The sequence below is a fragment of the Otolemur garnettii genome, unplaced genomic scaffold, assembly GCF_000181295.1.
Source record: "Otolemur garnettii isolate 467f Iridium unplaced genomic scaffold, OtoGar3 scaffold00173, whole genome shotgun sequence".
Lineage (NCBI taxonomy): Eukaryota > Metazoa > Chordata > Mammalia > Primates > Galagidae > Otolemur > Otolemur garnettii.
The window spans coordinates 1,371,909-1,385,857 of NW_003852568.1; the positions used below are offsets into that span (position 1 = coordinate 1,371,909).

General features: G+C 39.6%; 1 protein-coding gene across 1 annotated transcript in view; it reads right to left on the bottom strand.

Moving 5' to 3' along the window:
- UGGT1 (UDP-glucose glycoprotein glucosyltransferase 1) overlaps positions 1-13,949 on the bottom strand; it is a 114,460-nt gene that overhangs the window by 17,588 nt on the left and 82,923 nt on the right. The window contains exons 27-36 of the mRNA XM_003800346.3: positions 13,531-13,610; positions 10,707-10,896; positions 9,544-9,702; positions 8,608-8,693; positions 6,672-6,756; positions 5,350-5,438; positions 4,722-4,826; positions 3,226-3,310; positions 1,802-1,984; positions 378-538 (exon numbers count right to left, since the gene is read on the bottom strand). Of these exons, the coding sequence (XP_003800394.1) occupies positions 378-538; positions 1,802-1,984; positions 3,226-3,310; positions 4,722-4,826; positions 5,350-5,438; positions 6,672-6,756; positions 8,608-8,693; positions 9,544-9,702; positions 10,707-10,896; positions 13,531-13,610 (1,223 nt within the window). The remainder of the gene's footprint in view (positions 1-377; positions 539-1,801; positions 1,985-3,225; positions 3,311-4,721; positions 4,827-5,349; positions 5,439-6,671; positions 6,757-8,607; positions 8,694-9,543; positions 9,703-10,706; positions 10,897-13,530; positions 13,611-13,949) is intronic.

A 13,949-nucleotide genomic window follows, 5' to 3' on the forward strand; every position in this document is an offset into this window, starting at 1 on the left:
CTATATATTGATGTAATAAGATCTATAAAACATTAAGTAAAAAAAACAACTTACAAAACAGTGTAAATACACAATATACTTTGTATACAAAAGAATATATATTCATTAACTGTAAGAAACTCTGGAAGTACAGACAATAAATAGACAGGGGAGGTTACTTGTTGTGGGGGTGGGAATGAGTAGGATAGAGATAAGATTAGAAAGATTTTTTTACTTTATATTTTTTGTAATTTTTATTTTTGAACCATATTAACTATATTTTTGAACCATATTGTGCCTATTCACAACTCTTAGGATAATTTAATCATCTTTCTTCAAATTAATTTTAAAGAAAAGAAAACCACCAAACAGCATTAAGAGTGCTCCCTTTCCAATACCTGATATGATACTTTCGCCCAGCTAAATGACTGGCCCAGTACCCTGACTTCCAGAACCTGTAGCCGTCCATTTCTTTTCGGCTGTCACAGAAAGGAGTATAACCATAAGGGGCACCATCCAAATTGAAATCTCTTAACTCTTTCAGATCTGTTCTTACAATCTGCAGAAAAGAACAACAAAAGCCATTGGTTAAGCAATCACACAGACAGCTCCGATCAGAGTGCCTCACTTAGGCAGCAGGCAGGGGAGTCTAGTGGTTAGCAGCACAGGAGCGGCAGTGACCGCCGTGAGCCCGTTCGCCTCCCTTTATTAGCTGGCTGCCCTTACTAACATGGAAGACTGTTAGCCTAGTACACGGCACGCAGTATTCCAAGTATTCAAAGGGAAATGGCTTAGCTACTCTGTACCTGAGCTTCCTCATTTATAAAATGAAAATGATGATAGTACCCATCTCACAAGGTTATTGGGAAGTTCAATGTAAATTAACACATAGGGGTGGAACAATGGCCCTGTTAGACTCAGGAAAGCATATTTCAGGCTGAGCCAGCTGATGGGAATTCTAAGAGGTAGGTAAAGCCTTTGTCCCAAATTCTCCTGCATTTAGGCCTAAGTCAGCTCAGGGTGAGGCAGAGGGCTGGGGGCAGAACTGCACTTATGCCATCATAATGTGTCCCTTTAATTAAGTCAAATCGTGACCTCTGTAAGAGAATCTGCAGAATCTTCCCTACTCCAAAGGCCACGCTTCCACTTGAGCTTCCTCTATCACCCATACCAATAATTTCTAGCTTTGGTGCAGATAACTGGAGATGACAGCAAGTTCTATTAAAAAAAAAACCTTCAGTTTTGGGGCGGTGCCTGTGGCTCAAAGGAGTAGGGCGCTGGTCCCATATGCCAGAGGTGGCGGGTTCAAACCCAGCCCCGGCCAAAAACTGCAAAAAAAAAAAACCTTCAGTTTTTAGTATTTATGCTAAATGAATCAAGTAAGATACAAAGCTGCATAGATGATGTTACCACAACTATGTTAAAAAGACACATTCAATGCGAATTTAAAAAGTGATCACATCTGAGCAATACTTTTACATATTTTCTAAGTCTAAAATAAGTGTATGTTTTTCCATAACTGGAAAAATATCATTTAAAAAGGAAAAAGAAATCTGTTGTTTTTAATGTAAACTGTTAAAAATCTGGCCTTCAGCCTCAATAAGAGTGAGACCCATCTCTACCCAAAATAGAAAAAATTAGCTGGGCATTGTGGTGGGTGCCTGTAGTCTCAGCTACTTGGGAGGCTGAGGCAGGAGGAGAGCTGGAGCCCAGGAGTTCGAGGTTGCAGTGAGCCATGATGACACCACTGCACCCTAGCAAGGGTGACAGAGCAAGACTCTGTCTAAAAAAAGAAAAAAAAATGTGGCCTTTGAGAGCTTACCTGATCAGCATCCACAAACAGGAATTTGTCAACAACTAGTGGAAAAAGTACATCCAGAAAGAGGATCTTGTAACCCCAGATGATGCGCTGTTTTTCAGTTTGCTGATGAAGCCACCGGGGCCATTTGTACTGAACAAGCTCATACTGGAAATTGTATTCATTTGCCATGTAAGGTATGAACTCCTATTTTTAGAATCAGGGAACAACAAATAATCATTTCCTCTGTAAGAGAACTGGGTTAATACTGCAAGATAACCACCATGAACATGGCACAAATAAAACAGATTTACCAAAACAGTGGTCAAACAAAGAATTTGGCCCCAACCCATCTGTGACTACATAAAATCTCCATTTTTTTAGGACTTCTTGTCACCAGATGAAATGACAGAAATCTTTACGTGAAGGCTTTTAAATTTGTGTGTGTTCAGGCACATGAACTGTAAGTTGACTTGTCTAAACTTGACGTCAGTAGCACATTTATTGAACTTGATTATAAGTTTTTCTTTCTCGAGACTAGGTCTAACCCAGGAAATAATGTGGCAAAAGCAAAACTCTGCACAAACTTGTTACCATTAATGAATTACTACGTCTTTCAGATTCTAAATATAAGTACCTCAGGAGACCTTAGCTAGGAGAAATGTTGCTGAATATATTAAAAGTTGTTTAGTAAATTCCACACGCACACAAAAGATAAAAATAAATCAATTTGAATGACGAATAGTGGCTGATATGAATAAACCGGAAAACTTCCAAGAGTGTTACTCATTCTGCATAGACAAAGCATTATTTCCATATCTCATCTGGTAGTGGTTCATGATAAAATTAATTGTTCTCATTAATGAAAACCAATACTGTGCTTTCTAAAACTTAAGACACACTTGTTTCAGAAAAAGGGAATGTTAGTCACTTTATCAAAATGTTGCTTCTAGACTCTGCACCCACAGCGCAGTGGTTATGGCACCAGCCACGTACACTCAGTGGCGGGTTTGAACCCAGCCCAGGCCAGCTAAACAACTGCAACAAAAAAATAGCTGGGTGTTGTGGTGGGCGCCTGTAGTCCCAGCTACCTGAGAGGCTGAGGCAAGATTATCACTTAAGCCCAAGAGTTTGAGGTTGCTGTGAGCTGTGACACCACAGCACTCTACTGAGGATAACATAGTGAGACTCTGTGTCAAAAAAAAAAAAATGTTGCTTCTAAAAAAAGATACAGACTCTTCTATATTATCCAAGCTTCAAACAGAAAATAATTTTGTGTTTGTGTTGCTCAAGTAGAGCGACCTGGAAGAACAATCAACATGGCAATATGCAACTAAATTAGGGGATCCTAATAAAAGGAAAAATTTTTAAAGTAGACAGATAAAAAAAAAGAAAAACTGTAAATATTTCCTTAGTAAGAATGTTTTCCTTTCCCTGGTGAAACAAACCTTAAATGTGGGGGACAAATAATTCTTCAAGAACCAAAATTTCACGGGAGTCTTGGTGTTCTTCAGCACTGACAGCATCATTATTCTGGAAACAAAAGCAAATAATAATAATAATTTTCCAATGTTTTTAACTACAACACATTTAGTGTGTCAATCGCAAGACAACTAAATGTTCTTGACAGCGTAGCTAACTGATAGCTGAATCAGGCAAAGAGAGAGACTTTGACGGGACATGGCACTTACTCCCACCCACAGAGTTATCACTGAATGGGAGAGAAGGGGCATTTCTCACCAACAAAAATATACTTAATGGATAGAAACTAATGTTTTAATTCTGTTATGCCTGCTTCATGAACTGATACATCATGGTTCAAGTGAAATCTGGAACTTGTGGCAACTGACTGCATCACTCTCCAAATACCTCCGTCAAGTGACAGAAAGCAGGGCCTGGTGCCCAGGGAAGAGCGTGGGGCGCAGCCTCCTACAGCCTGCACAGGGCCCCGCTAGGGAGAGGGGCCAGGAAAGTCAGGTAGGTGTGGGGTTATAGGCTCAGGATTCCTGACTTCAAAAACAAAAACAAATTTTGGGCCCCATGCCAAAGTTAAGGGTGCCAGCCACATACACCAAAGTTGGCGGGTTTGAACTCAGCCCAGGCCAGCTAACCAACAAGGACAACTGAAACAAACAAACAAAATAGCCAGTCATTGTGGCGGGTGCCTGTAGCCCCAGTTACTTGGGAGGCTGGGGGAAAAAAATAAAATTTTTTTTTTTTTTAGTCAAGGAATTCAATTAAATTCAGTTGCTACTATCATGGCTATTTTAGGCCCAATACCATTTCTTGAAAACAAGAGGGCTAAAACTGAGTAAAATGATATTCTGATTATTTCCTGTACTAGATTTGTGATGAAAAGTGAAAAGAACCCTCACAATAAGGACCGTGACCCTCAGGCCCAGGTATGTCTTCAGAGCTGAGCCTTCTTAATGCTGTGACAAGGGGCTCCTGAGTGCCTTCCCCTCGGCCACCACATCAAGTGGCCCAAGCCTGTAGCCCCACTGGGCTCTGGCTGTGTGACCTCTGACAAGTTCCTTCACACTCTGACGTGTCGTACATACAAACTAGGGATCTAAACTCTGTGACTCTTCAGATGGCAGTGAAGCGTCCCATGACTTTGCTCCCCTTCTATGCTCTGTTCGGCCTCCTCCATTCAGGAATAGGCAATGCTTGCTGGTCAAGTAAATACCCCTGTCTACAATGTGTGATATTAAAGGTCTACACCTTGTAATAGTCGCACAGAGGAATTCACTACACAGCACAACTTTATGGAGTCGACCAGATCAAAACAGATACACTCACTTATGGCAAGCTATTCACAATCCACGGAGTGCTTCAAATACACAGGAGTATAACGGGCAGAACTCGACAAAACCTTTCCTCCCTAAATAAGAACACTGTGACGCATTTAATCACACACACTGAAATAATCAACAAGACTAACCGAAGAAATCTTTCGTAGAGATGACCAGATGCAACAGAGAAAATATTAATTATGTCATCTTTATCTTGTTTCACCTCCTCAGTCTTCTGTCCTCCTGTGAAGCCCCTAAAACAGTAAGGGTAAAAACATGACCACCTGAAATGTTGGTACAGTGCAGGCCTTTATGGAGAGAGGAAAGAGCCTGTACTTTCACACCTCCGTTCCTTCCCTAAAGGGTGAGAAGCCCCCAGAGCAGTCCCGAAGTGCCCCTCACACCCTGGGAGAGAGCACAAGGCCGACCAAGCCAGCCCCAGGATAACAAGAAGGACGCTCGCTCTGACACCATGTTGCTTTAGGAACAGAACGCAGTTTGTGCAATGGGAAGTAAACCAAGCAATTACCAATCAACCCTCCAAATGGCAGGCAACCCAATGACACTCAAGAATGGAACAGAAGTAATGTCACCAGGAGACATTACCCTTTTTCATTTAATCATTTGGAAAATACCCCAAATATGAGTACAAGATTTAGCTGTACAAAGCAAAATGTAAAAGGTTCAGACAGAATTACAAGACTCAAAAAAGGAGGGATGGTGGTGCTTGTATCTCAGTTTTTTTCTTAAAAGCACTTTTTTCATGAGGCCAATTACCATTTGAAGGAGTCCCAAAATCCAGACTCATTTTCATTTGTTCCATCACTCAGCAGGTCTTCATTCACCATGTCTGCCTTCTTCTGAACCTGCCATCATATATGATAGATCTTACTCCTCCTGGCAGTCTAACAGGCACACAGCTGCTTGTCACTGGATGTGCACTGTGAGTACTGACCATAGGGATTATCACCACTTCTCCCACATGTAGGTACAACCCCACCCCGAGTCTCACAGGATCCTCAACACAAGGATCTTCTTCAAGATGCTCAGACCAGAAACTTAACTGAGGAGACAGCAGTCTCTCTTTTACTAGATAATAGCCAATTTCAGCTTGCAGAATGGGCAAAGAGCCTCAAACTCGTGTTAGAAATACAGTCTGAGTGGAACCAGCAGCACCTTTCACGGGACTGGCAGGGAGTTCTAGGGAAGAATGCAGTCTGCCAGGCCCTGCCATCCAGAAGGAGGGAGTTCATGTCAAAAGCTCCTCTCAGGATCTCTAGCATGAGCAGGCCGAGTCTTCTCAGCAGTATACTGACATTTTCCTGCTTACCTATGTGTGGCCTACTTTAGATGATTATTTTGACTATATTGATGATTATTTATTTCATAATCTATTTTACATGAATTTAAAAGCATTAAGAACTTCAAAATTCTGTGATCACTAAGTAAAAGTGAGAAGAAATTAGAGTACTACTTATTTACTTATTTATTTTTTTAGAGACAGTCTCACTTTGTGCCCTTGGTAGAATGCTGTGGCATCACAGCTCACAGCACCTCCAACTCCTGGGCTTAGGCGATTCTCTTGCCTCAGCCTCCCAAGTAGCTGGGACTACAGGCGCCCGCGACAATGCCTGGCTATTTTTTAATGCAGTTTGACCCGGGCAGGTTCAAACCTGTCACCCTTGGTATATGGGGCTGGCGCCCTACTCACTGAGCCACAAATAGCCCTAAAGTACTATTTTATTGTTTTTGAAATTTTCACTGGCCCATCGCCCAATATTCTGAGACTACAATAGTAATAATCATAAGAACTGTAGACTTATCAAGCAACAGAGCATCTAAGAGAACATTTTATATAAAATGAGGCTTGCATCGCTCACTGAGATTACCCAAAAGATGCAATCTCTCAGTTGAAGAAAGCCACCAACTCAAATTTACAAAGACATTTTGCCTTAAAGCAGTATTCCTACAATTGCAATAGTAAATTCCAAAGGGAGTCTCAGCGCTGCTTTCAAGATATGCATTTTCACACCAAATACCAGAATACTGCTACTTTCACCAGCTATGAAAGAGTGGCTGCCTTAGCATACCAAACTCACCTTCACTTTAATAATTTTGCTTTTGAAGTTGTTGAGGACAATAACAACCTCGGCAGCATCAGGAGGAGAATCTGTACCGTCGTGGCTTAGAGACACAAGCAAGACAGACATTACAGATCACAACTCTCATATGCAATAATTTCAGCAATCCGCCATATTTGTCCATCACCCTTCTCATAAAGATATTTTTCAGAACAAATCTTTTTCTTGTTGGTTTTTTTTTTAAGAGATGATGTCTCACTATCTTACCTAGGCTGGTCTCAAACTCCTGGGCTCAAGCAATCCTCCTACCTCAGGCTTCGAAGTAGCTAGGATTATATGCATGTACCACTACACATGACTAATTCATTTACTTAGTTTTTCACCGATGAGGCCTTGCTATGTTGCCTAAGCTGGTAGAATAAATCACTTTCTCACAACCTAAAGGAAGCCCCTTTAAACTACAAAGAACCACCTGTTGAAGTCTTTATTTTTATACATAGTGCATGCCCAAACTTCCTTCCTGAGTCCTCCTTCAAATTATCTGTCACCAGTGGGAGGCATCCAGGGAGGGCAAGCACATGGTAAGAGCTAAACAACTGTCTGTGTTCATAAGGTCTGAGGCAAGCACAGAGCTTTCTATAAAGGAGAGCAGGGGGACGAGCCACCCAAACCATCACCTCTATGCTTTAATTTGAACCGTGCTATCAAGGAATCTACTGCTCTTCCTCTCTGCCTGGAGCGACACAGTAAGGGCCTTAGACTCAACCTGGTGTCTCCACTCTACAGGAAGAGGGGCAACAAGCTCTTCTGGCAGGTACACAGGAACAGAAGGGGAAAAATTAACAATCACGTTTCTCTACTAAACAAGACTCGTGCCTAAAGTGTTTGGTCACCAAATTTCAAGGTGAAAAAGTCACAGTAATAATAGTAATTCACTGCATTTGCTGCCACTCAGCAGAGGGTAGGGTTCTACGGCAAAGTGCAATTTCGACAGAGCAGAGACCTGAAGTATGGAACACTTGAGAAACTGGAAATGTCTGCCTAGAGACACAGGAGGACAAGAGCCCCAGACAGCTAGAAGGGAGCAGGGAGCACATCACACCCTGGGAAGGGGAAGAATGGCCAGGGCCAAGGCACACAGAGGAGACGGAGTCTAGAAGGACAACTGCAATTCTGTACCATCACATCTGGAGAAAAACCTACTTATTACCACAAAGATGTTATTATAACACAAAATTCTACTTCCTGGGTAAGAACTCTGCACTGATCTACACTGCTTCATGTGTTGCTGGTAATACACTATCACACTAAGGCCAGGACACACCAGGGGTTGCTTCAAATGAACTCTAATGATTCAAGCCCTAAAGAAATTGAGAGGCTTCTTAGTTTCGCACAGCTTAAAACTAATTTATGTTAAGCAGAATTTATACCAAACTTTTTAAAAGGCAGCATAATTTTTTCAAAAATGAATACATACAAAACCCAGGCTACTGATGGAATGTTCTAGGACTTTCTGTACCACCACAACCAAGGAAGACCAGTGCTAACAGCCAGGTTTCAAGGCTAAGGCTAACAAATAGTGTGCGTCTGCACATCACTCGGAGTCTCTGTGCAGAGAAGTTTGCTCTTTGTTTCATTTTTCCTTCCTTCAAATGATTAAATTTCTCATCTGTCTATGTGTGTATCACAGACTGATTTAATTGTGAGATATTATTAATAAGCACAAAGGAACACTCGAAGAATAAAGACGATACTTTTTGGTATTTATATCTATATTATCTAATTCTACCCTAATATTCTTAATATCTAATTTCCTAAAAAAGCATTGTTCCGTCACATACACAACTATAAATGAAACTCATGATGCCTAGCTCACTGCTAGGGTAGTAGTCAATTAGAGCTGATTCTCATTCTAAAATGTTCTAGAAAAATTACCTGTATCACTTAATCCTACCTGTAGATTCTATAAATATCTTCGGAGCGTCCCTTTCTAAGTCTGAGGATCCAAGCTCCTGGGTTGGCTTTTAGCTGAAAGTAGCCCTAGAACAAAAAGAAAAGCCAAATTTTAGTTCTCTTCAAAACATCAGAATGCTGTTTCTAAGTGACAGTCACTTCTTTTTCTGAAATAACAGTCACTTAGAATGTACATAAGACAGTAAACAAATTGGTACAACTCTCTCTAAAAAAAAAAAAAAACAACAAACAAAACTACACATTAGAAATGCCAGCAAAAATGCCGGCCAGTTAAGCCAAGCAGTCTGGCATTGATCTGCACATCAGTGCAGAATCAATGTGGGAAACGTGAATAAGCTGTGAAAGTCCAACGAAAAGAACAAGATGGTGAGCTCATGAGCAGTCCATTTTCAGGGACCAAGTTGGTTAATGCAGAGTATCCCATCGTATTTTATTTTATTTATTTATTTATTTTTGAGACAGAGTCTGGCTCTGTTGCATGGGGGTAAAGTGCATTATAGCTCACAGCAACCTCAAACTCTTGGGCTCAAATGATCATCCTGCCTCAGCCTCCCAAGTAGCTAGGACTATAGGTACCCATCACCTGTAGTGAGCTAATTTTCCTATTTTTGCAGAGACAGGGTCTCGCTCTTGCTCAGGCTGGTCTCTAAGTCCAGACCTCAAGTGAAGCTCCTGCCTCAGTCTTGCAGAGTGCTAGGATTATAGGTGTGAGCCACTGCACCCAGCCACTATGTTTTTTCTTTTAAGTTGATACATAATTCTAACCTTCAAATTTATCTGAACTAATGATTTTCATATAGACCAAATTCAGTCCAGTATGAAGTTTAATCTCACTCTATGGTTAAGACTGCACCACCATAAACTGTAGTGCTCAAATTAATACGTTTAAAATATGACTACTTGGAGAATAATTTACCAGATTGGCCATAACAATGGTATCTACAACGACTGGGTTGGCTGAAGTTCCTAAAGTGAACTGTAGTCCTCGTGGAGGTTGGCCGGTGGTGATGTCATAACAATGGCCTTCCAGTAACAGGTATTCCAGCTCATACTCAGCAGCCACTATGTTGTCCACCTGCAATGTCAAAATTAAATCACTTGAAAACTACTCAACAACAAGATGGACAAATCTGAAACGCACTTTGCAAAGTGAGGGAAGCAGACAAAATGGACGTACATCCTGGGTAATCATGTTTCAAGGAAACAGAAAAAAGGCAAAACTATAATGACAGAAAACACGTCACTTGTTGCCTGAGACTGGGCGTGAGGATAGGGCCTGCCTGCAAAGGGGCACGATGGAACTTTCTGGGGTGATGGAAGTGTTTTGTAACTTGGTGGTGGTGGGTGAATGACTCCATACAATTATAATGACTGGAAAGAAAACAAAAAACAATAAGGAAGTCATTCCAAAAATACAGATGAGAGGATAAGACTCTAAACATTGCTGAAAGAAATTAAAGAATTCAATGGAAAATATACAACATATTTAGGGATCAGCACAAAAATGTGTACTCAATGTCCATGGCACCAGTATTCATAAGAGTCAAAAAGTAGAAACAAATCACAGTCCATTCCTGAATGGATAAGTTAAATGTGGTATATCCACACAACCAACTAGTACCTGGCAATTTAAAAATAAAGTGCCGATACATGCTACAACATACAAGAATCTTGAGAACAATTTGTTAAGTGAAAGACCACATCTTGTGTGATTCTATTGAGAGAAAATTCAGAATAGGCACGTGTGTACAAATAGAAAGTAGATCAGCAGCTGCCACGGCTGGAAGGGATGGGGAGTAACTTCTGGGCAATGATGAAAACATTCTAAAATTACACAGCAGTGATGGCTACAAAACTCATTGAATAAAGCCTCTAAACTGTACACTTTAAAGGAAAAATGTTATGGTATGTAAATTATATACAAATAAAGCTGTTATTTTAAAAAGTATCTATAATATCTGAACATTAAAGTCTCAGAGGCCCCCCAGACTTTGATTCAGTCTGTTCAAAGCCTACCACTACTACATCATAAATAGTTTTTGTACATAATTAGATATTTGGAAGCAATGATATTCTTACCTCTTCTAAATAAATATTATCAAGATCATATGGTGTTCTGACAGATTCTACCATCCAACTCTCAGGTGTGTTCAAATTCAGAGTGAACAGTGGAGAATGAGGCATATCCAAAAACTTTGCTATTGGACCCTTAGCAAAGCTATTGTCTGAGGTGAAAGAAATCTCTGGTTCTAAGACGTAACGATAAAAGCTGAAATTAAAAAGAAAAATGTTAGTTCTTTTTTGTTTCCTATGTGACCACAGTCCTTGAGTTTACACAGGTAAACAAGTGGCTTAAAACTGATGGGGGTATCCTTCCAAATTGCCAAAAGTATTTCTAAAACCATCTTTTTTTTCTTAGGGGGCAATCCTATTTCTCACAAATAAGTCTGATATTACCTTTATTTTGTGGTATATAGTCGTTTCTTTCCCCTTTTCCACAGGGAATATGTTCTAATAACATCAGCGAATGTCTGAAAGGATAGGTGATACTGAATCCTAGATACTATATACTATGTTTATTTCTACAAATACATACCTATGATAAAGTTTAAGCTATTATTTATTCAATTTCTAAATGGATATAAGCCTATTCACATTCTTCCATTATTTTGAGTGAGCTTAGCAGTTTATGTCTCCGGAGAAATTTGTCCATCTTATCTGAATTATCAAACATAAAGTCATAAGGTTGTTTGTTTGTTTGTTTGTTTTGAGACAGAACCTCAAGCTGTCCCCCTGGGTAGAGTACCGTGGCTTCACAGCTCACAGCAACCTCCAACTCCTGAGCTCAAGTGAGTCTCCTGCCTCAGCCTCCTAAGTAGCTAGGACCACAGGCGCCTGCCACAACGCCCAGCTATTTTTTGGTTGCAGCCATCACTGTTGTTTGGCGGGTCCGGGCTGGATTCGAACCCGTCACCTTCAGTATATATGGCTGGAGCCTTAGCCGCTTGAGCCACAGGCACCGAGCTGTAAGGTTGTTTGTAATATTACTTCATTGTCCTTCTAATAGCCATGGAATTGATATCACTCCTGGTATTAGGAACTTGTTTTCTCTCTTTTTTTCTTAGTTAACCTATCAAGAGATTTATTGATGACCTTGACCTTGTCAGAGAAACAGCTTTTGGTTTTATGGATTTTGTTTTTTTTAAGGTTATGAAACAACTTTTATTTGTGGAGGTCCATGGAATTTACTCAGTCTTTAATTAAACTGAATCTTCCTAACACTTTGTCAGGTGGGTTTTAACCTCATTTTACAGAAGAGGAAACTTAGGCTTAGAGAGACTCAGAAAGATTAGTTAGGCTTAGAGAGACTCGGAAAGATTAGTTAGGAGTCACATCTAGGACTTCTGACTCCAAGATAAAGGCTCTTGACCCTTAGATAGACCACAGCTAGCTCTAGCTGTCAGCCTCCAAGGAAATGTCTGGTTGAACTACATATTTATTTCAGAAAAATGTCTGCGTCAATGAGGACATAACTGAATTCATGTTTCACAGTTTTAAGAAACTGCGGTATTTTACAAAGTGACAGCAACATTTTATATTCCTAACGTGTGTGGGTTCTGGTTTATTTATTTATTTATTTACATATACTGTGTTTATTAGGTTTCCACCTTTTGCCTTCACAAAATTAAAAAGGCTTAAAATTTAATAACAATAACAATGTTTAAGATAAGGACTAGAAACAAAAACCTCGTAAAGAACAAATGAAGATAAATACATTCAAAAAAGAAATCAGATGATTGCTGCAACGAAATACTGAGCCATAATAATAATAATGCAAAGAAAGTAACATTTACATTGTCAAATGAGAGTATGTCTATTACAGAATGCTTTGACTCTGAGGTTCAATATGGAGTCCTCAGTTTACTTCTTATTTTTTCTTTCCAAAGTCTCAAAAAATAGACAACTAATATTTATAAATAAAAAGATAATTTCAAAAAACAGATCATGCCAAATCTTACAGACAATAGAGAAAGAAGAAATACTTCAAAATCGTTGCATCTTCATTTATAAGTGCAATATGTTTATAATTTCTCCTTTATAATATATTTTTTCCAATTTTAATATCAGGTGTACCCAGATGAAGTAGAATGATTTTGAAGTATTTCTTCTTTTCCCAAGACCATCTTTTGACCTAATGGTGTCTCCGGTGGTTGTTGCAGATGTAAGAAAAGGCGACGGGGGGGGGGGGCAGCGGGCGTTCCTTCACGAGAATGGCTGCTGCCATTTTCTCTTAACAACCAATTTGTAAATGCTGATTGGGTTGCCAGGCTAGCCGCGAAAACAACTCTAATAACTTAAACATTTCTCCTATGCATGGCTGATGATGGAAGCTGGGATCCCTTTGGTTACTGGCAAACACTGTTTCAATACTCAGACTCGAACCTATAGAACACAGCACATTTACAAGCTGAGAATCTCCCAGTCCCAGTGTATGCTACACTACTCACTACCTTTTGCATTATTTTTTCCATAAATGACCACTCCAAAGCTCTTGACTATATATATATATATAGCTAAGCTGTCCTCTTTTTCAAGATACGTGCAAAGGAGCCTAAGTAAGCTTCCTCTAACACACATATTCCAACTTCAAACGACTACTCTTCTTCTAAGATGAAAAGCACAAATGCAAATACCCTGGGTGACGCCACGTAAATGCTTTCATGCCCATACTATCTTCTTAGAATTTCAGATCAAAGCAAATGTTTGGCAAAACTGAACATTTAGTAAATAACCTTTTCAAAAATGATGTTCACCTACAAACCTGTATGATCTGATAACATTCATACCAGCTTTCAAATTTAGTATCATATTTTCAGTTGTTTTCTTAAAAATTGTATTTTACCTTTTTAAAGGCATATCAGAAAGTTTAGACTGGCAGTTCATAAATACTCTCAGATTCATGTTTATCAGCTGAGTCAAAACCTAAAAGAGCAAATCATACAAGAAAATATTTAGGTTTATTATACAGAAATTTATGAACTCACCCTGAGTAAGTAATAAACACTCTTAGAAACAGAGAGATAATGGGTATGTGTTTACAAAAGAAAAACAGAAGGCCTCACTGTAAAAACGGCTCACATTAAAGGATGAAAAATACACATATAAATACCCACAAAAAAGGTTAGGGGATTACATTGCAATGAAAATGTTACCGGAAAGAAACACAACTAAAAGGAACATTAGGGCAGCTGTGTTCTCAGAGATTTTAAATATCCTTAAAATTGTCAACAAATGTGGCTCGGCGCCTATAGCTCAACAGGC